General features: G+C 46.6%; 1 protein-coding gene across 1 annotated transcript; it reads left to right on the forward strand.

Annotated features, from left to right (window-relative positions):
- The first annotated feature begins 1109 nt into the window (after window positions 1–1109).
- Window positions 1110–24687, forward strand: CCT7 (chaperonin containing TCP1 subunit 7). Its single transcript, XM_039368839.1, has 12 exons — window positions 1110–1230; window positions 3216–3369; window positions 4911–5017; window positions 6461–6586; window positions 7917–7969; window positions 12163–12334; window positions 13696–13860; window positions 15701–15889; window positions 18021–18118; window positions 19604–19736; window positions 20774–20980; window positions 24131–24687. The coding sequence occupies exons 1-12, from the start codon at window positions 1225–1227 to the stop codon at window positions 24353–24355; spliced, it is 1635 nt and encodes a 544-aa protein (XP_039224773.1). The 5' UTR covers window positions 1110–1224; the 3' UTR covers window positions 24356–24687.
- The last annotated feature ends 439 nt before the right edge of the window (window positions 24688–25126 follow it).

The following is a 25126-nucleotide window of genomic DNA, read 5'->3' on the forward strand; positions in this document are numbered from 1 at the left end:
GATAGACAGAAAGGACGGTAAGTAGGTAGACAGACAGCCCCGCCCTTTCCTTTGGCCCAGATGTTTTTGCATTGACACATAGTGGATGGATGGATGGATGGATGGATGGATAGTAAGTAGGTAGATAGAGATACAGAGTGGATGGATGGCTGCATCGATCATAGACAACAAACAGATCTTAAAAGAAGACTGGAAGAGAATGTAGATAGCTGCAGGACTCCACTCTTTTTCTATTTTAGCTATTAAAAAAACATTTATATGCCGCCCCTCTTACTCTGGGCAGCATATAAATGAATGAATAGGTAAATATTTTTAAAAAGAGATCAATTTTAAATCAATTGGGATTTTGATGAAAACTATGTATATATCCCCTGGGTTAAAGTGTGTTATTTTTTTTAACCTGGTTCAATCCACAAGCATTGTCCCAAACGCCTCCGTTTTAATTTTTAATAGGGTAACTATCGATAAATACAACCCCTATGAAGAAAAACCCCTTGGAGGGTCCCCCTTCATTTTTATGAAAGGGAAAGGGTCACGAAAGCAAAGCGTTTAAGAAACACTGCTCTAAAAAACCATAAGCAAGCCGGCTGGGGAATTCTGGGAGTTGTAGTCCACCCATTTCAAAGATGCTGAAATTGAGAAACAACGCCCAAGTGAATAACGGATTAACGCAAGCCACTTTTTTGCTACCGCCTCGGCCAAAAATCCCTGCTATTTTCAAGAATAATTAAATTTCTTCTTTTCCAGAAGTAGAACATGAAGGAAGAAAAATGTAAATAAGAAATAATGGGGCTATAAGGACAAATATTCTAAAGAAGAATAAGGGGGAAATGTAAATATTAGATTACCGTTATGTAATTGCTGTTAACAAAAAAAAGGAGAAGTATATATTGTGTGTGTATGTGTGTTATGTTTTGCTTTGTTCTGTTTTGTCGGTTAAAAATAAAAATTAAAAAATAAATAAATAAAATAAATTTCTTCTTTTCCATTTTCCTATTGTCAAAAGAGAAAAAAAATGCCTGGAAAGGAAGAAAAAAAAAGGTTTTAATATGAACTCCGAAGCGCCCGTGAGAGGAGGACTCTTCCTTTTTCTTCTCTCTATGAGACTCGCGCCGTACTTCCCCTTGCGGCCCCGCCCTTTCCTTTGGCCCGGCCCCCGCGAAGTTTCTAGGCGACCGCGGTGCATTCTGGGGAAGGGAGCGTTGAACCAGAGCCGCCGCCAAGATGATGGTGAGTGACGGGGAAAGCGGTGGCAGAGCCGAGTTTATCCGCCGCCATCCGCCGCGGGGCGGGCGTCGGTCTCCTCGCGGGTGGCCTTCTCCTCCTCGGGAGAGGCTTCTCGGCGAGAAGGAGCCGGTATTGATGGAAGCCGGGGTGGGTCGCCGGCGGGCGGGAGGCCGACGCGGGAGCCCCGCCGGCGGCTGCGCTCCTGCAACGTACGAGGCCTCCCTTGAGCGGAGCTAAAAGCCGAACGAGCTACACGCGGTCAGGGCTGGAACCCCCGGAGACTAAAACTCCCGGCAAGCTCTGCGGCAGCCGGCTCCGTTAGCCGAATGGCTGCCTCGCCGCGAGGCCTTGTGGGAGGTGTAGTCCCAGAGGGAATTCAGGGCAGGACAGCTGCCCCCTCCCACCACGAGACCTAACCCGCAGGTATTGTGAATGTGGGTGCATGTGTGAAGACGTTAGGAGACCACTTACCCCGTGTGATGCACGGGATGGGTGTGCAGAAGAGGCAGCGCCCCCCCCCCGCCACCTCCCCTGCAAGGGGCTGTATTTGCAAAAAAAAAATTTTATATATAATAAAGTTGGAAGGGATCTTGGAGGTCATCTAGTCCAGCCCCCTGCTCAGGCAGGAAACCCTAACCCATTTCAGACAAAGGGCTGTCCAGTCTCTTCTTAAAAACCTCCAGTGTTGCAGCATTCACCGCTTCTGGTGGCAGGTTGTTCCGCTGGTTAATTGTTCCGACAGTCGGGAAGTTTCTCCTTGGTTCCAGGTTGCTTCTCTCCTTGATATGTTTTAATTTATAGTTTTAATTTATGTCCTGCCTCGTCTCACTGCCTGGGCTGCTTTCAACAGTAAATAAACACAATCCAGGCAGTCCTCGACTTTACAACGGGTTCATTTAGTGGACCGTTCACAGTTGCAAGAGCCTGGAAAAAAGGGACTTGGGGCCATTTTTCAGGCTTGCGACCGTTGGCAGCATCCTCATCTCCTCAGGCGATCCAAATTCAGACTCTTGGCAACTGACTCAGTGTTGATGATGGGGAAGCTAGGTTTGCTTAACCAGCCTGTGGTTCATTGAACAACTGCATTGGTTTGCTTAGCGACCGGCAAGAAAAATGGTCAGACGGGGCAAAACGCCCTTAGCAAATGTTTCACTTGGGCAACAGATATTTGAGGCTGCGTTTGTAGCCGCAAGTTGAGGACTATGTGTACATCCCTTAAGGCATCACTGTTATTTTTACCAAGCTGCCTAAGCAGGGGGCTGGACTAGCAGACCTCCAAAGTCCCTTCCAGCTTCTGTTCTGTTCTCTATTTTCTATTCTCTATTTTCTAATTTCTATTCTGTTCTATATTCTATTTAATTCTTATCATTATTCTATTCTATTCTTAAGATTACCTTATATTCTGTTCTATTATCTATTCTATTCTATATGCTATATTCTGTTCTATCATTATTCTATTATATTCTATACTATTATTCTATTATTCTATCATTATTCTATTCTATTCTATCCTTCTATTCTTATTATTCTATCATTCTATCATTATTTTATTCTATTCATTCTATTCTTATTCTATTATTATTATTCTATCCTATCTCTATTCTATTCTATTTTATATATTTTCTATTCTGTTCTATATTCTACTCTATTCTTATCATTACTCTATTCTGTTCTTATTCTATTCTTAACATTACTCTATATTCTATTCCATTGTCATTCTATTCTATACGTTACTCCATATTCTTTTCCATTATCATTATTCTATTCTATTCTTAACATTACTCTATATTCTATTCCATTATCTTTATTTTATTCTATTCTTATCATTACTCTACTCTGCTTAACTCTGTTCTTCAGCTTTCTGCCTTTTCCATGCCAGAAATAACTGGATAACAATTGTCCTTGTGCGCGCAATCAAATGTGTGGCTGGTTTTCCGCTTTGGGCCTCGCCATACCTGACTTGTGACCCAACCTTGCTTTACCTGCAGCCCACACCTGTTATCCTGTTGAAGGAAGGCACGGACACTTCCCAAGGCATCCCGCAGCTGGTTAGCAACATCAGTGCTTGCCAAGTGATTGCGGAAGCCGTCCGGACTACGCTGGGCCCCCGGGGCATGGACAAACTCATTGTGGACGACAGAGGTGAGGCTGGTGCTGACCACCATTGCCAGGAGGTCAGGGGTTTCCCTATGGGGCGGGTTTTAAGCCATGTGGACCTACGTGGGTCAGACTACTTGGGTCTCATCCTGACAGGCTTGTTGTTCGGATTTTGCTCAAATGTCCCAATACATCCAATATTCTTCCATATACACATCTGGCAACTTAATAATAATAATAACAACAACAACAACAAATGATAAAATTAAACTGCTCTGGGACTTCAGAATTCAAACAGACAAGCACCTGCAACATAACACCCCATACTTAACAATTGTCGATAAGAAAGACAAAAAAGTCTGGATAGTGGATGTGGCAGTGCCTGGAGACAGAAGAATAGAAGAGAAAGAGCTGGAGAAGATAACAAAATACAAAGACCTACAAATAGAAATAGAAAGACTGTGGCAAAAGCAAGCAAGGGTAGTACCAATAGTCATAGGCTCCTTGGGTGCAATCCCAAAACAACTGGAGCACCACTTGAACACCATCATCGGCATTGACAAATTCGCGATTAGTCAATTGCAAAAGGCGACCTTATTAGGAACTGCTTCCATCCTGCGACGATACTGTAATACCATCAAACATCCACATCTGCCTATCCCAGGTCCTGGGTAAGGACTCGATAGGTAGACAAAATGCCAAATCCAGTCTGAACATCTGGCTGACTGTGCGATGATCCATAATAATAATAATAAAGTTGGAAGGGACCTTGGAGGTCATCTAGTCCAACCCCCTGCTCAGGCAGGAAACCCTATACCATTTCGGACAAATGGCTGCCCAGTCACTTCTTAAAAACTTTCAGTGTTGGAGCATTCACCGCTTCTGGAGGCAGGTAGTTCCACTGATTAATTGTTCTCACTGTCAGGAAGTTTCTCCTTAGTTCCAGGTTGCTTCTCTCCTTGGTGAGTTTCCATCCGTTGCTTCTTCTCCTGCCTTCTTCAGGGGCTTTGGAGAATAGCTTGACTCCCTCTTCTTTGGGGCCGCCCCTGAGATACTGGAAGTCTGCTAGTTATTATTATTATTATTACTATTTTAAATCTGGAGAACCTGAGAATTGATTGATTCATTGATGCCCCTCCTGCTTTTGTTTCAAACCCTGCTATCATCTAACAACTGTCTCTCCAAAGTTCCTAGGTGACAAAGTCCGAAAGATTTTAGACCTTCGGGCTGCCTTTTTGCACAGGGTTGAAACACAGGAGCAAATGTCCCTTTAATCCTAGGATTAAATTAACTGTCAGGAAGTTTCTCCTTAGTTCTAGGTTGCTTCTCTCCTTGACTGGTTCCCATCCGTTGCTTCTTGTCCTGCCTTCAGGTGCTTTGGAGAATAGCTTGACTCCCTCTTCTTTATGGCAGCCCCTGAGATACTGGAAGACTGCTATCATGTCCCCCCTCGTCCTTCTCTTCATTAAACTAGACATCCCCAATTCCAGCAACCGTTCCTTACATGTTTTAGCCTCCAGTCCCCTGATCCTCCTTGCTTCTCTTTGCCCTCTTTCTGGTGTCCCAACAACTGTCCATCTTTGCAGGCAAAGCAACCATTTCCAATGACGGCGCAACCATCCTGAAGCTTCTCGACGTGGTCCACCCTGCTGCGAAGACGCTGGTGGACATTGCCAAGTCCCAGGATGCAGAGGTGGGCTTGGGGGAAAGGGGAAACACAACCGAGGGGTGGGGGGTGGGTGGGTGTCTGTCTATGCAGGTTCTCCGTCATCCATTGTCCCAATGGATGTTTTCTTCAAAAGGCAGCTGGGCTGTTTTTTTGCTTTTGTTTGTTTTTTTTCCTTGTGGAGGAAAAAGAAGGAGGAAACATTTTGCTTCTCCTCCAAGAAGCTTCATCCGTTCTGAGATGGGTCCTTTATCAGAATGGATGAAACTTCTTGGATGAGAAGGAAAATGTTTTCAGGGGAAAAAAAAACCCCAACAAAGTCCAGTAGCCTTTTGAACAGCACCTTTGAGAGAAGTGGGGGGGAGACATTCCAGGGGGTTCCCCATGGCCTCTGCAAAGTGAAGGAAGTGCCCCACGCAGAGACAGTGGAGAGAATCCCTGTTGTGATTCCGTGCCGGCCAGTGGACCCGGCAGCTGAATCCGGGGAATCAGGAGGAGGGGCCTGGAGAGCCATCAGAGGAGGAGGAAGGCTCTGATGAGCTTCAGGACTGGTGCTCAGGTTGTGCTGGGAAGCTGAGTCAGACCCTGAGGACTCACAGCTGGAAGACCTCACAGACGCTGGCAAATGCAGACAGGCAACCAGAGCAGGAAAGAGGGAGGCAATGGGGCGACTCCCAAGGCGAGAGGAGAAGGCATTGAGAAGCCACGCCTGGGGGCTGCAGAATAAAATGGGAAGGTGTGGGCGATGCTGGTTGCTGAAGGCAGCCGATTGCAAAGGACTCAAGTTTCACGGAATCCTGTTCTGTTCGCCTTGCCTGCGAACAATTCTCCGTTTGCGTCGTGTTTTGTTTGCCTTGGCTGTTGGGACATTTTGTGGGTCTGTACCTAATTAATAAAAGGGGTTGGCTTTCCTGCATTTTCAGCCTATTTGTTAAAAGAGGGGTTTGTCCTGGTGAGTTAACAAGGACTCACGTAGGTTGGGACAGAACACTCCCATTCTCCCGAGCAGGGGTCTTCAAACTTGTCCCTTTGATGACTTGTGGACTACAACTCCCAGAATTCCTCAGCCAGGCACGCGTGCCTGGCTGAGGAATTCTGGGAGTTGGTCCACAAGTCATCAAAGGGACAAGTTTGAAGACTCCTGATATAGACTTTAAGAGGAATGGACTTCAACTTCCAGAATTCCTCAGCCAGCATGCCTGGCTGAGGAATTCTGGGAGTTGAAGTCCACAAGCCATCACAGAGCCACGTTTGAAGACTCCTGATATAGACATTAAAAGGTGTGGACTTCAACTCCCAGAATTCCTCATCCAGCGTGCCTGGCTGAGGAATTCTGGGAGTTGAAGTCCGCAAGTCATCAAAGGGCCACGTTTGGAAGACCCCTGTCCTCAGAGGAAGAAAAGTGGGAGTTTCCCCACTCAGCTGACCTAGGGAAGCCCTTTCTCTTATTCCCAGACTTTTCCTTCCCAGGTTGGGGACGGCACCACGTCGGTGACACTCCTGGCGGCCGAATTCTTAAAGCAAATCAAGAATTACGTGGAAGAAGGCCTTCACCCCCAGATCATCATCCGGGCTTTCCGCACGGCAACACAGCTGGTAAGCTAGAAGACGTTGGTGCTCCTGTTTGCCTTCCGGAAGACTGTTTGATCTAATGCAGGGGTCTCCAAATCCCCGGTCAGTGGACCGGCAGCAGTCCGTGGCAATGGCAGAAACCGCTCTGCGCAAGCAAGCGGAGTCCCATCCGCGGGATGCAGGCAGCAGGCGAAGCCAGGCCTCTCCCCCCCCCCCGTTTCGCGGGAAAACCTTACTCTGTGGAACCGGTCCCTGGTGCCCAAAAGGTTGGGGGGCCACTGATTGAAGGAATGTAAGAATAAGGAGATGATAGGAGGTCTCTAGGAAGTAGACCCTCTACCATCTCAGACAAGCAGCCGTCCAGTCTTCCTTGAAACGCTCCAATGATGGAGCCTCCGTAACCTCCGGAGGCAGGTAGTTCCCCTGGTTAATTGTTGCAGGTAACAGAATAACGGAGTTGGAAAGGACCTCGGAGGTCTTGTAGTCTAACCCCCTGCTCAGGCAGGAAGCCCTATAGTACCATTTGAGACAGGTGGCTGTCCAGTCTCTTCTTAAAAACCTCTAGTGATGGGGCACCCACAACTTCTGGTGGCAAGCAGTTCCACTGGTTAATTGTCCTCGCTGTCAGGAAGTTTCTCCTCAGTTCCAGGTTGCTTCTCTCCTTGATTTAGTTTCCATCCGTTGCTGCTTCTCCTGCCTTCAGGCGCTTCGGAGAACATAGGGTGAAGGCTTGCTCAAGAAAATAGTATAATTGGGTTGGAAGGGACCTTGGAGGTCATCTAGTCCAACCCCCTGCTCAAGCAGGAGAGCCTTACAGAATTATAGAATACAGCTGGTAGGGATCTCGGAGGTCATCTAGTCCAACCCCCTGCTCAAGCAGGAGAGCCTTACAGAATTATAGAATAACAGAGCTGGTAGGGACCTCAGAGGTCATCTAGTCCAACCCCCTACTCAAGCAAGAGACCCTTACAGAATTATAGAATAACAGCTGGTAGGGATCTCGGAGGTCATCTAGTCCAACCCCCTGCTCAAGCAGGAGAGCCTTACAGAATTGTAGAATAACAGAGCTGGTAGGGACCTCGGAGGTCATCTAGTCCAACCCCCTGCTCAAGCAGGAGGCCCTATACCATGCCGGACAAATGGTTGTCCAGTCTCTCCTTAAAAACTTCCAGTGTTGGCGCATTCACCGCTTCTGGAGGCAGGTTGTTCCACTGGTTAATTGTTCTCACTGTCAGGAAGTTTCTCCTTAGTTCCAGGTTGCTTCTCTCCTTGATTAGTTTCCACCTATTGCTTCTTCTCCTGCCTTCAGGGGCTTTGGAAAATAGCTTGACTCCCTCTTTTTTTCCTTCGGCAGGCAGTGGATAAGATCAGGAAGATTGCCGTTACAATCAAGAAGACAGACCAGGTGTAAGTGGCAATTCTGTTTGTGGGGGAAAATCAATTATCGAACGAGTGGGATGGATGAAATGCAGTTGACACTCAGAGAGACAGAACTCCCTAGAGCAGGGCTTTTCAACCAGTGGGATGGGTACCACCTGTGGTACATGGGCACCTGGCAGGTGGGACGCGACCATCCTAGAAAAGGGGTAGCAGGGGAGGGGAATGAGCTGAACCGCTGGCAGCACCACACAAGCCTGAGCGAGAGACGGCTGGAGCTGCAGGGCTGTCAGGGCTCAGCGGAAGCCCCAGGATCAGTGCCTCTTTCCAGCTGTTTGGCGCTTCTTCGGGACTGTCAGGGCTCAGTGGAAGCACCAGGATCAGCGCCAGGCTCCAGCTGGACCTCAGCACTGATCCTGGCGCTTCTGCTGAGCCCAGAAGAAGCGCCGATCAGCTGGAATGTTGCAGCCTCTCCAAGCTCTTGTGATTTACATTCAGATGCTTGGCAAGTGATTCATATTTATGACGGTCACAGTGCCCCAGGGTCATGTGAAGGAACCAAAACCTGCTGCAACCACCCAGCAGACGGGGGGGGGGGGGAATAAAAACCAAACACCCCCCCCACCCCACCCTCACTGCCAATCCTCAAAAGAAATGCTCACAACAATGAAAACCTCGGTCAGGAGGAAGAGCACGGCCGGGTGGGCAGGCAGGTGTCTTGGGGGGGCACCTTTTTTCAGTGCCATTGTAACTTCGAACAGCCACTAAGCGAACTGTTGTAAGTCGAGGACTACCTGTACTTTATCACTTTTTTCCCTTTTTTTTTTTTTTTTTGGTAATCAAGTTTTTGACCCCTTGCTAGGCGACTGGTGGTCCTGGGATGTTGCCCTATCCTAAAAGTGCCACAATGGGTGAAAAGGTTGAAAAGCCCTGCCCTAGTCTGTTATCTTACTAGAACAATCCTTGGCAGGGGGAAATATTTTTAAATCTGGCCTTCCTCAAGCGTCCTCTTGATTTGTGGGAGAGGTTTCTCTCCTTGATTGCGGCCGTTATTACTTATTCCTCCCTTTTGGTGTCTATTCTGCATCAACCCGGGAGATTGCTGCTGGATATTAAACTTGATGCGGGCAGTTTAACTCCGCGGAAGGATTTTGTGCAGATTACTCCAATTCATCAGGCATTCTCAAAACATTAACTTAAAGTGACTGTAGAGATCCTTCTGAAAAACACGTCATAATCTGGACCCGTCCCGTAGGTTAAAAAAAAAAAAAAGATAGTTTCTTCCATGCTAACGAAGCAAACAGATCTTGTGGTTGGAATTCATCAAGATCTCACTGGCCATCAACGTAGGCAGGAAATCCGGTAATTAAAACAGACGTCCCTCCCAGTGTCCAGTCCAAACACAGATAGGACCAGGTAACTTAAACTACATTAACCAGAAGGCTGTCCCTTAAGGCAGTGGTTCTCAAGCTTTTTAATGCCGCGACCCCCCAACCGGTTGTAAGTCGAGGACTACTCAACCGGTCGTAAGTCGAGGACTACTCAACTGGTGCAGCACCGTTTGCAGACTGGGGTTTTTGGCGCGCTCAGCAGGGCAGAGACAGCCTGGACAATTCCTATGGGCTTTTGAAAGCCAATAGAATTAGACTCTATTCAAGAGAGTCTATTCTATTGGCTTTCAAAAGCCAATAGAATAAAAGGGAGTAGCACAGCTAAGGAAAAGGGGGAAAAATGGCGGACTGCATTGTTTGGCGACCCCCGTGAAATGGTCGTTCGACCCCAAATGGGGTCCCGACCCACAGGTGGAGAACCACTGTCTTAAGGGGACAGTTCTTAATTCCTAAGATAGCTATATACTCTGACCAGCACAGTGTCTGAAGGAAAATGGGTGCCAGAAGTAACCCCAGCTCCATTCCCTGAATTACTGGGTTCCTTTGCCTCTGAGTATGTGTGTTTGCATCATCTGCCTTTTCTAAGATCCATAAATATGCGTACTGATAGAATATTTGTAGCTCAGGTTTTTCATTTTTTTAAAAAATTTATTTATTGTATTATTTTTTATTTTTATTTATTTTCGCCGGATAATGGAGGCGTTCATCCCAAGGATCTTTAAACTCAGTTCCTGACAGTTTTGACCCATTAACTTCCACCGGAAGCTGGTTCCAAGTCCTTAATGTGAAGTATAGATAGTCCTTGGCTACTGGAGCCCAGAATTGACGTCACTAAGAGAGACGGACGTTAAGTGAAATTTGCCCCGTTTTGACCAGCTTTCTCGCCACGCTTGTTACGGGAATTGCTGCAGTTGTGAATAACACGGTTAAATTACTCTGAAGGTCGCAAAAGGGGATCACGTGACCCCAGGACATCGAGACCGTCATAAACACGTGTCAATTGCCAAGCATCAGAGGACAACAGGGAGGCTACAACGGTCGAAAGTGCAAAAAACAAATCATACGTCCCTCTTCGCTGCCGTTGTAAGTCCGGACCGTCACTAAATCAGTGCTCGTAAATCAAGGACTCGCTGTGACGCTTCCTAATGTTATTTTTGAACTTCTGCCAGTTCAAGGGGACCGTTCGTTTAGCGGCTGTTCGAAGTTACAACCTCACTGGGGGGAGACAGACTTACGACCACGTTCACCCTGATGACCATTGCAGCCATCCCTCCAGGGTCAGGTGATCCGAACTCAGAGCATTGGCAGCTGTCTCAACGTCGATCCTCCCAAGAAGCAAAAGTCCACGTGATAAACTGGATCAACAACTGTGTTGCCTAATTTAAGAACGGCAGTGATGCGCCGTGGCGAGGAAGGTGGTCAAATGGAGCGAAGCTGGCCGAGTAAAGGTCTCGCTTGGTGACGTCAATTTGGGGTTCCATTGTGGTCGTATGTTGAGGACTAGCTGAAATTGAGAATTGGAGCTGCTTCAGCCCGGGGTGCCCTAAAGCATGGGTCCCCAACCTTGGCTGCTTTATGACTTGTGGGCTACCAACTCCCATTTATGTGCCTAAATCTCTGCGTATCCTAACTTTATTTTGGTTTTCGTTAAACATCTTTTGAAATAATGCTGTAATCAAACACTTTACCTCTCTCCATTCCAGAGCTGGAAATGGAAAATAATCAGATACTTCAGGACTCGTCCGAAGCAGCAATTAATTTATATTAATTTGTATCCGCAAAATTTGCGGTATTAGCAAAGCTTTCCGTAATGGTCTGCGTTATTTGCCGTAATAATAATAATAATAATAATAATAATAATAATAATAATACAAATTTACAAATACAATACAATACAAATACAAATAATACAAAGACCTACAAATAGAAAGACTGGCAAAAGCAAGCAAGGATAGTACCAATAGTCATAGGCTCCTTGGATGCAATCCCAAAACAACTGGAGCACCATTTGAACACCATCATCGGCATTGACAGATTCGCTATTAGTCAATTGCAAAAGGCGGCCTTACTAGGAACTGCTTCCATCCTGCGACGATATCTGTAATACCATCCAACATCCACATCTGCCTATCCCAGGTCCTGGGTAAGGACTCGATAGGTAGACATAATGCCAAATCCAGTCTGAGCATCTGGCTGACTGCGATGATCCATAATAATAATAATAAACCCGTTGTAATTTATTTCAAGCTAATCACATTGTCAACGTTTACCAAGAGAAAAATAGCATTGAAAATAATTAATCATAAAGCTTTTATAAAAATGACAGATCCTTTGCAGTTGCCATTATACAAGGTTTCAAAACAGCTCCCTCCAAAGGCGCCAATATTTTGCTTGTTTCTGGTGATCAAAACAGTTTAGATTAAGTTGAGGGGTTAAAAAAAAAACCCTTTTTGCTAGAGAACTCAAATATACAGTTGGTATTTCAGTCTCCTATTTTTTATGGATACTATTTTGCTCAGCACAGTGTTCACAAACGAACAGTGGATTGTGTCTATCAACATGTATTGCCCCGTTGGGAGAAAAGACAGCAACATTCAATGCTTTTTTTTTATTCTCAGATTAAAAAAAAAAAAAAGTCCAGTTCTATGTCAGGCAAACAGACAGACAGGACGACAGCAATGCTGGCTGGGGAATTCTGGGAGTTGAAGTCCACAAGTCATAAAGTGGCCAAACTTGGGGACCCCTATCCTAAAGTCTTTTCAGCAACCATGCATACCGTCCCTCTTCCTTTGCTTTCTCCCTTCTCCTCCTCTATCCCTCCCTCCCCAACAGAGAGCTGATAGGCCTGCTGCAGAAGTGTGCCGGCACTGCTTTGAGCTCCAAGCTGATTTCCCAGCACAAGGAGTTTTTTGCCAAGATGGTGGTGGACGCGGTCATGATGCTGGACGAGCTGCTGCAGATCAAAATGATCGGCATCAAGAAGGTGCAAGGCGGAGCGTTGGAGGTGAGCTTCCGGAGTGGGGGACGGTCCGGGATGGTCCCGGGCGTTTCTTGACGTGTTCAATAAATGACGCCGCCCAAAGATCAGACCAAGTGTCTGTCTAGGACAGAGGTGGAGAGCTAGGGCCCCTTTAGGACTTCCGACTTCAACCCCCAGAATTCCCCAGCCAGCGTTGCCCCCTTCCCGAGGATTCTGAGACTTGGAAGTCCACCCCCCCCTCCTCTCAAAAGTTGGGAAAACGCTGTTTGGAAGGGTTAAGCTAGAGCACAGGTCGGCAACCTGTGGCTCCAGAGCCGCATGCAGGCTCTTTGAGCTTTCCCCTATGGCTCCCAACCTCCTCTGCCATTTGCAGAGAGAGACAAAGCGAGGCAATTGCGCTTCCCTGCTTCTCTTGCTGTCTCTCTCTCCGTGTGTGTGTGTGTGTATAAGTAAAAGTGTGCACTCACAGTGTTCTCCGAGGAACTGAAAAGCTTATTGGGCGGGGCTTCTCCCTTTGCTGCATCTCTGCAGGAAGCAGGAAGAGCAAGAGAGAGCTAACTAGCCCAGCTATGCTGACTCAGGAATTCTGGGAGTTGAAGTCCATGAGTTATAAAAGAGCCGAGGTTGCCTACACCTGAGCTTGTTGGAGAACAGCTTGAAGCCAGCTTGCCAAGTGAGCAGCAGATAGGAGAGAGGGAGAAAGGGGGGGAGAGAAAGAGAGGAAAGAGAGAGAGTGGGGGAAGAGGACTGGCAGACCAAGGGCAGATAGGGAGGGAGGGAGGGAGAGAGAGAGACAGAGAAAGAGAGACCCTTTTGACATCTAAAGTGAAGATAACACTGCATATATCCTTTTTTACCTCTCTCTCTCTCTGTGTGTGTGTGTGTGTGTGTTTTCTGAGGTTTTCGGGGGTGTTTGTAGGTCTTTGTTATTCGGGTTTTCTCCCGCGTAAAATTGGAAGTGTCTTGGCGACAAAGTCCCATTCGTCATCTTCAGGCTGGTGTTTTCGGCTTCGTGCTTCGAGGAGCTAAGACCACACATTGCTCTTCGAAGCACAAAGCTGAAAACACCAGCCTGAATGGGACTTCGTCGAAATGTCGCCAAGACACTTCCAATTTTATGCGGGAGAAAACCCGAATAACCAAAGACCTACATATACACACACACAAAAGGTAAAAAAGGATATATGCAGTGTTATCTTCATTTTAGATATCAAAAGGGTTTTGCGGCTCCCGGTGTTTTGTTTTTGGTGGGAAACGAGTCCAAGTGGCTCTTTGAGTGTTTTGGGTTGCCTACCCCTGAGTTAGACTCTTGCAGATTGCAGGACTTAGCCAGATGTTTTTGGAAGCTCCCCCCCCACCCCCTAAGCAATTTGGTCTTTCCGCAGGATACCCAGCTGGTGGCTGGAGTGGCTTTCAAGAAAACCTTCTCCTACGCCGGGTTCGAGATGCAGCCCAAGAAGTACGAGTCGCCCAAGATTGCCCTGCTGAACATTGAGTTGGAGCTGAAAGCCGAGAAGGACAACGCGGAGGTCCGAGTCCAGAATGTGGCGGTGAGGTCTTGTCTCTTCCTTGGGGGTGGGGCTGGGGGGGTTGGACAGAGGAAGCCATGCAGATAGGGCAGGAGTTAGAAAGCGGGTGTGGGCTGAAAGTCTCGGAGGCTTTGTGTTGATGGACATCTTGGCTGGACACGGCTGTTGTACCTAAGCCAGTGTTCCCCAGCGTAACCATTTTAAGATGTGTGGGCTTCATCTCCCAGAATTCCCCAGCCAGCATGGGAGTTGAACTCCACACATTTTAAAATGGTTAAAATCGGGAATAGAATAGAATAGAATTAAGAATGGGATAGAATAGAATTAAGAATAGAATAGAAATAAGAGTAGAATAGAATTAAGAATGGGATAGAATAGAATAGAATTAGAATAGAATAGAATAGAATAGAATAGAATAGATATTGGAATATAGAATAGAATAGAATAAGGAATAGAATAGAATAGAATGAATAGAAATAAGAATAGAATAGAATTAAGAATGGGATAGAATAGAATAGAATTAGAATAGAATAGAATAGAATAGAATAGAATAGATATTGGAATATAGAATAGAATAGAATAAGGAATAGAATAGAATAGAATGAATAGAAATAAGAATAGAATAGAATTAAGAATGGGATAGAATAGAAATAAGAATAGAATAGAATTAAGAATGGGATAGAATAGAATTAGAATAGAATAGAATAGATATTGGAATATAGAATAGAATAGAATAAGGAATAGAATAGAATAGAATAGAATGAATAGAAATAAGAATAGAATAGAATTAAGAATGGGATAGAATAGAAATAAGAATAGGATAGAATTAAGAATGGGATAGAATAGAATAGAATAGAATAGAATAGAATAGAATAGAATTGATATTGGAATATAGAATAGAATAAGGAATAGAATAGAATAGAATAGAATAATGACCCATTTCCTTCTTTTCAACCACAGTCAAAATCTGGTCTGCTACGCTAGGGCCTTTCAACCTTTTCACCCCTTGTACCACTTTTAGGATAGGGCAACATTCGAGTACCACCAGTCTCCTAGCAAGGTGTCAAAAACTTGATGATCAAAAAAAAGGGGGGGGAGTGATAAAGTACAGGTAGTCCTCGACTTACAACAGTTTGCTTAGTGACTGTTCAAAGTTACAATGGCACTGAAAAAGTGCCCCCCAAGCCACAGCTAAGCAAGACACCTACCTGCCCGCCCGGCCACGCTCTTCCTCCAGGTTTCCATTGTTGTGAGCATTTCTGTTGAGGATTGGCAGTGGGGGTGGGGTGGGGGGTGTTTGGTTTTTGTCGTGCCCCCCCCCCCCCCCCCGTCTGCTGGGTGGTTGCAGCAGGTTTTGGCCCCTTCACATGACCCTGGGACACCGTGACCGTCAGAAATATGAATCAGTGGCCAAGCATCTGAATGTAAATCACAAGACCCTGGAGAGGCTGCAACATTCCAGCTGATCGGTGCTTCTTCTGGGTTCGGCAGAAGCAACAGGATCAGCCCCGAGCTCCAGCTGGAGCCTGGCGCTGATCCTGGTGCTTCCGCTGAGTCCTGACATCCCCGAAGAAGCGCCAATCAGCTGGAGCCTGGCACTGATCCTGGCGCTTCTGCTGAGCCCTGACAGCCCTGCAGCTCCAGCCGTCTCTCGCTCAGGCTTGTGCGGTGCTGCCACCGGTTCAACTCGTTCCCCTCCCCGGCTACCCCTTTTCTAGGATGGTCGCGTACCCCCTGCCAGGTGCCAGTGTACCACAGGTGGTATCCGTCCCGCTGGTTGAAAAGCCCTGTGCTACACGCCAAAACCACGATCCGCTTCTCGTGCTTCGATAATCCCAGCGTTTTCGATCTGCCTCTACAGGACTACCAGGCCATCGTGGACGCCGAGTGGAACATTTTATACGACAAGCTGGATAAGCTCCACAAATCCGGGGCCAAAGTGGTGCTGTCCAAACTGCCCATCGGAGACGTGGCTACTCAGTACTTTGCAGACCGGGACATGTTCTGCGCTGGCCGGGTCCCCGAAGAGGATCTGAAGAGGACCATGATGGTATGGGTCCTTCTCTTCTGGAACATCCGGGGTTCCCCGTAGACCAGCGGTTCTCAATCTGTGGGTCGGGACCCCATTTGGGGTCGAACGACCATTTCGCAGGGGTCGCCAAACAACGCAGTCCGCCATTTTTTCCCCCTTTTCCTTAGCTGTGCTCCTCCCTTTTATTCTATTGGCTTTTGAAAGCCAATCGAATAGACTCTCTTGAATAGAGTCTCATTCTATTGGCTTTCCAAAGCCAATAGGAATTGTCCAGGCTGTCTCTGCCCTGCTGAGCCCGCCAAAAGTCCCATTCTGCAAACGGTGCTACACCAGTTGAGTAGTCCTCGACTTACGACCGGTTGGGGGTCGCGGCATTAAAAAGTTTGAGAACCACTGATTTAAAGTAATTTTAAAACATTTGTTGTTGTTGTCGTCGTTCTCATTTCTCCCCCCCCCCCTTATGGCATCCTTTGTTTAATGGTTCTATTTGGCTGTTTCTTCGGTATTAGTCGAAGTTTTGTCCCACGGCGATTTGGCTGTGGCGCGTTGTCGTTGAATCCCTTTTCTTGCGGTCGAATTTCTTCTCTGTTTATGCACACACTGGTTTTGCCAGTGTGGGTGGGAAAGTTCTTGGTGGTTTCTTGATTTAATTGTTGTCTACTGTTTGATTGTCGATCTGGTCTAGTGTTAATCTTGGTCTTAATTTCGGGTCATCTGGGTGTTGGTTGCCCTGCGGATGGGGGTGTTTTAGTCTTTTTTGTTCCCCCCTTTTGGGGGGGGGGCTTTTGAATTGCCCCTTGTGAAAGGTGTATAGATACTCTACCTGGCTGCTTTGTCTGAGTGCTTCCAGGCTTCCAGGAATTCTCTAGAAAACAACCCCCCCACCACCACCTTTCCCTTCTAGCACTGATGATGTTATGTAGTTGGGTGATGAACTGTCCGTGCAAATGGAAAAGAAGGAGGGGGGAATGGGGAGGAAGGAGGAGGAAGAAGAGGAGGACGACTGGAGCCCTTGCTGCATGCTGAGTTTGCTTGTTTTCTCGCAGATGTTTCATTCTAGCACTGATGAGGTTCCCTAGTTGGGTGATGAAACGTCTGTAAGAAAAATAACCAAGCTCAGAGAGCATCAATGACTCCACAGTCCTCCTCCTCCTCCTCCTCCCAAACCCCACTCCCTTCTAGCACTGATTGGAAATTTCTGGAAGGGTCCTTTGGTGAACTTCACACCTTGCTCCACACCTGAAGCAGACTAGATTCTTCTTCTTCTTCTTCTTCTTCTTCTTCTTCTTCTTCTTCTTCTTCTTCTTCTTCTTCTTCTTCTTCTTCTTCTTCTTCTTCTTCTTCTTCTTCTGCTTCTTCTTCTTCTTCTTCTTCTTCTTCTTCTTCTCCTCCTCCTCCTCCTCCTCCTCCTCCTCCTCCTCCTCCTCCTCCTCCTCCTCCTCCTCCTCCTCCTCCTTCTCTTCCTCCTTCTCCTCCTCCTTCTCCTCCTCCTCCTCCTTCTTCTTCTCCCTCTCCTCCTCTTCTTCTCCTCCTCCTCTTCTCCTTCTCCTTCTCCTTCTCCTCCGCAAGCCCCAATTCTAGCACTGATGATGTTACCTAGTTGGGTCATGAAACATCTGCAAGAAAAACCACCCAGCTCAGAGAGCACCAGGGACCCCACAGTCATAGTCCTCCTCCTTCTCTCTCTCTCTCTCTCTCTCTCTCTCTCTCTCTCTCTTTCTTTCTTTCTTTCTTTCTTTCTTTCTTTCTTCTTAACCCCCACTTCCTTCAAGCACTGATCATGTTCCCTAGTTGGGTCATGAAAAGTCTGTCGGAAAATCATCAAACTCAGAGAGAACCCACACAGTCCTTTCCTCCTCCTCCTCCTCCTCCTCCTCCTCCTCCCCACAAACCCCACTCCCTTCTAGGACTGATGATGTTCCCTAGTGGGGTTCTGAAACGTCTGCAAGAAAACCATCAAACCCAGAGAGCACTCTCCCTCCACCCCACTCAACCCTGCGCTACAAATATTCTCTTCTCTTGCTCAAGGTGGGAGTGTTAAAAAAAAAAAAAACCCAAGAGGCCCACCTAGCTGTGGGATCTCAGGTGGGCTTCTGAACGACTTGTGGCTGCGTAGACGTCGCGCTAAAAGGGCTTTTTCTCCTGGCAGGCCTGCGGGGGATCCATCCAATCCAGCGCAAACGCCCTCACGGACGACGTCCTTGGACGCTGCGCGCTCTTTGAGGAGGCCCAGATTGGAGGGGAGAGGTAAGGGGGTGGGGGGGGCACTTGTCTGGGAGGCTTCGGGGCCAGGAAGACCCTCGGGATGAGCCCAGCGCATCCCTGCTCTTCGGCAACCTCCGAGCGGATTGCCGGGATTAAAATGGCATTTTGGCTTTCTTGCCATGTTCCCGCTTCTAAATGCAAGCCGGGCAGACTGTGACCTTCTGGAAAGCAGACCTGGCTGATGTCCTGGGAATTTGCAACAACATCTGGAGAGGGCTCCAGCTGTGTCTTCCATCACCCCAGATTCTTGGTGGCGGGTGCTGTGAACAGCTTTGCTTTCCCAGGAAATAACAGCCCTGGCATGTTCGTTGGAAGGAATGCCACCTTGAAATAATAATAGTAATAATAATAATAGTAGTAAAGTTGGAAGGGACCTTGGAAGTCATCTAGTCCAACCCCCTGCTCAGGCAGGAAACCCTACGCCATTTCGGACAAATGGCTGTCCGGTCTCTTCTTCAAAACTTCCAGTGTTGGAGCATTTACCGCTTCTGGAGGCAGGCTGTTCCACTGATTAATTGTTGACTCGCGCCGCCGTCAGGAATTTGCTGGGACCTGAAAAACGTCGGGAAATTGTACTCTGGGTGGTCCTCAACTTAACACCCATCCCTTTAGTGACTGAAGTTAACAGTGGCCCTGAAAAAAAAAATGACCGTTTTTCGCCCTTCATGCCCCTGGCAGCAGCCCCAGGGCCACGTGATCAGAACTCAAGACAGTTGGCAACTGGCATGTACTTAATGACAGTTGCAGTGTGGCCCCCCCCCCCGTGTGTATCTGTGTGTGTGAGAGAGAGAGATAGAGATAGAGATGTGATGTGATTCACCTTCTGACAAGCAAAGCCAATGGGAAAGCCAGATTCACTTTAACAGCCGTGGTCACCAACTTAACAACTGCAAGGACTCACTTAAGAACTGTGCCAAGAAAGGTTGTAAAATGAGGCAAAAAAAACCCCTTAACAGCTGTCTTGCTTAGCAACAGAGATGATGTGATGGTGGTGGTGGTGATGATGATGATGATGATGATGATGATAATAATAATAATAATAATAATAATAATAATAATAATAGTCAATTGCAAAAGGCGGCCTTATTAGGAACTGCTTCCATCCTGCGACGATACCTGTAACACCATCAAACATCCACATCTGCCTATCCCAGGTCCTGGGTAAGGACTCGATAGGTAGACAAAATGCCAAATCCAGTCTGAACATCTGGCTGACTGTGCGATGATCCATAATAATAATGTTGGAAGGGTCCTTAGAGGTCATCTAGTTCAACCCCCTGCTCAGGGGCTGAGTTGTGGCTGTAAGTCAAGGACTTCCTACCCTGACTCTCCCTGGCCGTTGGACGTTAAATAACGTTAAAGTTGCCTTAAAAAGTCTTTTTCATGCCCTCCGGGACGTCTTCAAAGCCCCCCCCCTTTCCCGCTCATCAAAAAAAGCAAAACTTTTTTTTTCTCTCTCCTGGGCAGGTATAATTTCTTCACAGGTTGCCCCAAGGCCAAAACCTGCACCATCATCCTGCGAGGCGGGGCGGAACAGATCATGGAAGAGACGGAGCGCTCCCTCCATGACGCCATCATGATCGTCCGGAGGGCGATCAAGGTACGTGTCCTTTCGGTTCTTCTGCCGGGGGGGGGGGCTGGTTTGGGAGGAGGGGGAGGGCAGGGGGGACAACGGACCTTGTCCTGCTGGCCAGCTGCCAAATTCCAGGACCCCCCCCCCCAAAGAAACACTTAGAATAGAATAGAGCTGGAAGGGACCTTGGAGGTCTTCTAGTCCAGCCCCCTGCTCAGGCAGGAGAACCTATACCATCCCAGACAGGTGACTGTCCAGTCTCTTTTTACAAAACCTCCACTGATGGAACGCCCACGATTTCTGGTGGCAAGCTGTTCCACTGGTTAATTGACCTCACTGTCAGGAAGTTTCTCCTTAGTTCCAGGTTGCTTCTCTCCTTGGATTAGTTTCCATCCGTTGCTTCTGGTGCTTTGGAGAATAGTTTGACACCCTCTTCTTTGGGGCAGAATAAAAAAGAACGGAATGGAATAACAATATAGAATAGAATAGAATAGAATAGAATAGAATAGAATAGAATAGAATTAAAGAATAGGATTATAGAATAGAATAATGATATAGAATAGAATAGAATAATAATAGAATAATGATACAGAATAGAATAATAGAATAGAATAATAATAGAATAGAAGAATAGAATAGATGTAGAATAGAATAGAATAGAATTAATATAATAAGAGTAGTATAGAATAGAAAAGAACAGAATAGATTTATAGAATACAACAGAACAGAATAGAATAGAAAACAACAGAACAGAATAGGAATTGAACAGAAAGAAATGGAATGGAATTATAGAATAGAATAGAATAGAAATAACAATGGGAAAGAGAATAGAATAGAATAGAAATAAAATGAAATAGAATAGAATAGAATAGAATAGAATAGAGTAGAGCTGGAAGGGACCTTGGAGGTCTTCTAGTCCAGCCCCCTACTCAGGCAGGAGAACCTACACCATCTCAGACAAGTGACTGTCCAGCCTCTTCTTAAAAACCTCCAGTGATGGAGCGCCCACGATTTCTGGTGGCCAGCTGTTCCACTTGCCCATCTGGATTTTGTTTCCTCCCCAGCACGACTCCGTCGTGGCCGGCGGGGGAGCAATAGAAATGGAAATCTCCAAATATCTCCGAGATTATTCCAGAACCATCCCGGGAAAGCAGCAGCTGCTGATCGGGGCCTACGCCAAAGCCCTGGAGATTATCCCACGGCAGCTTTGCGACAACGCCGGCTTCGACGCCACCAACATCCTCAACCAGCTCCGAGCCAAGCACGCCCAGGTGAGCTTCCGGGAGGGATGGGCTGTGAGCGTTCAGTTGTGCAAATATATCTATATATCTATCTAGAATGCTGTATGTTACACCCTGTTGCCCAAATATGGGAGAGAGAAATCTTTTGCCTTGTATCAGCTCAAACTAGACCCATCCACAGGCAGCAGTCACAACTGTGACATCATATACATTTCTAAAATTTGGATTGCTAGCAAAGAATTAAGGGAGAACTGGAATAGCTATTTCGAACTCTTTAGCTCTTTTCAATCAGACATACCCTTCTGAGATTCGAACCTGGGCTGTCTGCATGTTAACATACAGCATTCTAGATAACTCCTCCCCTGTTTCTTCCCTCCCTAACACAGCTGGCAAAAGTGAGACAGAGCCTGTGGCCTAGAGGTTAATACAGCTGCTTAACATGCAGACAGCCTAGGTTCGAATCTCGGAAGGGTATGTCTGGTTGAAAAGAGCTAAAGAGTTCGAAATAGCTATTCTAGTTCTCCCTTAATTCTTTGCTAGCAACCCAAATTTTAGAAATAAATATATATACATATACACATACACATACACACATACATACATACATACATACTATACATACATACATACATATGAGCTATACAAGTAAAAATATGACTCTCAGGTATATTCATGTTAAAATCCAATAAAAGTCGATCACTGAGAGAATAAAAATGTAGAAAATTTATTAGCTAAACCTAGCTTTCGTCAAGAGCTCTTGACATCGTCAGGGTGTAAAAGGCAGTTTGTTGGGAAAGCTTATATGCAACCGCTAATCGTCTGCACAAGGGAGGGAGAGTAGCGATGGACCCGGTAAAGCAAAAATTAAAATGACACCTATAGAAAGGGACGAGAGTGGTATAAAACAGAATGGAATACTTGAATTGCAATTGCAAAAGATGGGGGGATCGGACCGTAACTCGACTAGGACAGCTGGAGGAAGCAAAAAGAAACGGGGGATAACATACACACATCCCAACAAGCAGAACCATGGACAGAAGGTTGGTGGGAGGGAGACAATCACTACCCACGAGGGAAGGGAAGGAACTCTGGCCAAACCCAGGGTTAGTGAAAGAGATACGCGCGACGGAACACAGAAAGGAAGTAAGAAAGAACTATACTCTGATGTAAGACACACACTCAAATTACAACGTGCCCAGCTGGGTCCCATAACACGGTCTAGGAGCCGAGTGCAGATGATTAGCGGTTGCATATAAGCTTTCCCAACAAACTGCCTTTTACACCCTGACGATGTCAAGAGCTCTTGACGAAAGCTAGGTTTAGCTAATAAATTTTCTACATTTTTATTCTCTTGGTGATCGACTTTTCTGTTTCTCCAGATTTCTAGCCCTGGACCTTGACATTTTCTCTGTTTCCCCCGTGATCCTGGTCTTTGCGTCATTCGAACACAAAATTGAAATATTTAAACTTAACCCTCGGTGCAGCATAGGCAAACAGGCGTAAAAGACCAGGGTTTGAATTGGCAGCATAAAAATGGCAGTAAATCTTTTTCCCATCAAGTGTTGTCTTACTGATAGCTGGACTCCCTCTGAAGGTTCACCTTCTGGCAGGTTGGTGACCTTCCTTGGGCAGTTAGTTAGTTGGCCACTGTTGAGAGAATCGTTGGGGCTCCTGATCCATCAGGACACAGGTTGCTTGTTTGTGGGGTGTTGGTGCTGTCTGTCTACCATCCACCCATCCGTCCCTATCTACATATCTGTAGGTTTTCCATCCATTCCTGCCTGTATGTGTCTGTCTAATCCAGTGGTTCTCAACCTTTCTAATGCCGCGACCCCATAATACAGTTCCCCATGTTGTGGTGACCCCCAACCACTTATACATCACCGGGTGCCAGGGGCGTGGTCAAAGAAAAGGGGGAAAATGGCAGACTGCATTGTTTGGCGACCCCCGTGAAATGGTCGTTTGACCCCAAATGGGGTCCCGACCCACAGGTTGAGAACCACTGGTCTAATCTATCATCTATATCTAACTAACTATATATCTGATCTATCATCTATCTTTATCTATCTATCTATCTATTTATCTATCTATCTATCTATCTATCTATCTATCTATCTATCTATCTATCTATCTATCTATCTATCTATCTATCTATCTATCTATCTATCTATCTATCTATCTATCTAGTTATCCAGCCTGCCTGCCTGCTTATCTATCTATCTATCTATCTATCTATCTATCTATCTATCTATCTATCTATCTATCTATCTATCTATCTATCTATCTATCTATCTATCTATCTATCTATCTATCTAGTTATCCAGCCTGCCTGCCTGCTTATCTATCTATCTATCTATCTATCTATCTATCTATCTATCTATCTATCTATCTATCTATCTATCTATCTATCTAGTTATCCAGCCTGCCTGCCTGCCTGCCTGCCTGCCTGCCTGCCTGCCTGCCTGCCTATCTATCTATCTATCTATCTATCTATCTATCTATCTATCTATCTATCTATCTATCTATCTATCTATCTATCTATCTATCTATCTATCTATCTATCTAATCTATCTATCTATCTATCTATCTATCTATCTATCCCATCTATCATCTATCTATATCTTATCTGTCTAACTAATTAATTAATCTATATCATCTATATCTTATCTATCTAATCTATCATCTATATCTAACTAACTATAGCATCTATATCTTATCTATCATCTATCTTATCTATATATCATCTATCTAATCTATCATCTAGTTATCCTATTTATCATCTATGTAATCTATCATCCATCTAATCTATTGGATCATCTATCTAATCTATCATCTATCTAGTTTGTCTGTTCTGTCTGTCTGTCTACCTACCTACCTATCAGCTCAGTGACACTGGTCAGTTCACAAACAGCGTTACGATGTGTTGCGTACGTTTTTAAAATGGTTATTTCCACCTTCTGTGAATCTGCTGGACTTCTGCCCCTCTACCTCCAGAGACCATCCAGTCGCACCCTCTGCCTGCACCAGCCCCCCCCCCTCCGGCCTGCACGTATCCTGCACAGGTCCAGAGGGAGGCCTGCCCTTCCCCACCGCTGAGACCAGAAGCGGGGGGGGGAGGGAGGGCAGGCCCTGAGGACGCAGGTGTCCCGCGGCTTCAGGTCTCTCTTGTCTGCCCTGCAGGGAGGCACCTGGTACGGCGTGGACGTGAACAACGAAGACATCGCCGACAACTTTGTGGCCTGCGTGTGGGAGCCGGCCATTGTGCGCATCAATGCCCTGACGGCCGCCTCCGAGGCCGCCTGCCTCATCGTCTCTGTGGACGAAACCATCAAGAACCCCCGGTCCACCATGGACGCCCCTCCCGTCGGCCGCGGGCGAGGCCGAGGCCGGCCACACAACCACTGAAGGCCGGGCTTCGTGTCACGGGCGGGAGAGGCTGTTCTTGGTCCGGTTTTCCCACGTGGGTTCCACGTTCGCACAGCCGAGAGTAACTCTTCATCCGGGGAGGTAATTTGCTCCCTTGAAATTCCAGGGAGAATTTCCTCAGCATGCCAAAATCCAGGCCCCCGCCTTCCTCTCCTGGTTCCTAAGAGCCCCCCACCCCAACCCTCCAAAAAATCCGTGCAGATTTGACAAATGCTCGAATGTTACAAGGCGGTTCACTCTAGGTTGTATTTATTGGGTTTTTAATGGAGGTTTAAACTCCAGCACGATCAAAATAAACCACTGTTTCCTCACTCCCGGCTTCTCCTCTTTTGTCCTCGTGCTTCTCACCCACCTGAATTGGGCTTAAACTGTTGGGAATTCTTTTATTAGGAATAAACACACTTAACACCATTCCTTTAGTGACCATTTGAAGTTACAGCGGCGCCATAAAAAGCGATGCACGGTCGTTTTTCACCCGGGCAGGCCATTGCAACCTCCGCAGGATGGTGTGATCAAAATTGAGATGCTTGGCGACGTGTACTTAACGACGGTCGCGGGGGGGGTCACGCTCTCCCCTTTTGCGACCAGTGGGGGAAGCCGGGTTCACTTAACGACGGTGTTAACTCACTAAACGACTGCAGGGATTCACTTAAGGACGGTGTCAAATGAGGCCAAGCTCGGCTAACAAGAGTCTCACTTAGCCATGGAAGATCGGGGGCCGGTCATAAGTCGAGGACTCGTTAGGAGAGG

Source organism: Crotalus tigris, unplaced genomic scaffold, assembly GCF_016545835.1.
Source record: "Crotalus tigris isolate CLP2741 ecotype Arizona unplaced genomic scaffold, ASM1654583v1 scf7180000020941.558017, whole genome shotgun sequence".
NCBI lineage: Eukaryota > Metazoa > Chordata > Lepidosauria > Squamata > Viperidae > Crotalus > Crotalus tigris.

Coding starts and splice junctions, on each gene's coding strand:
- CCT7 (XM_039368839.1), top strand. Junction 5,018..6,460: donor CCAAGTCCCAGGATGCAGAG/GTGGGCTTGGGG, acceptor TTTCCTTCCCAG/GTTGGGGACGGCACCACGTC. Junction 12,335..13,695: donor TGCAAGGCGGAGCGTTGGAG/GTGAGCTTCCGG, acceptor GTCTTTCCGCAG/GATACCCAGCTGGTGGCTGG.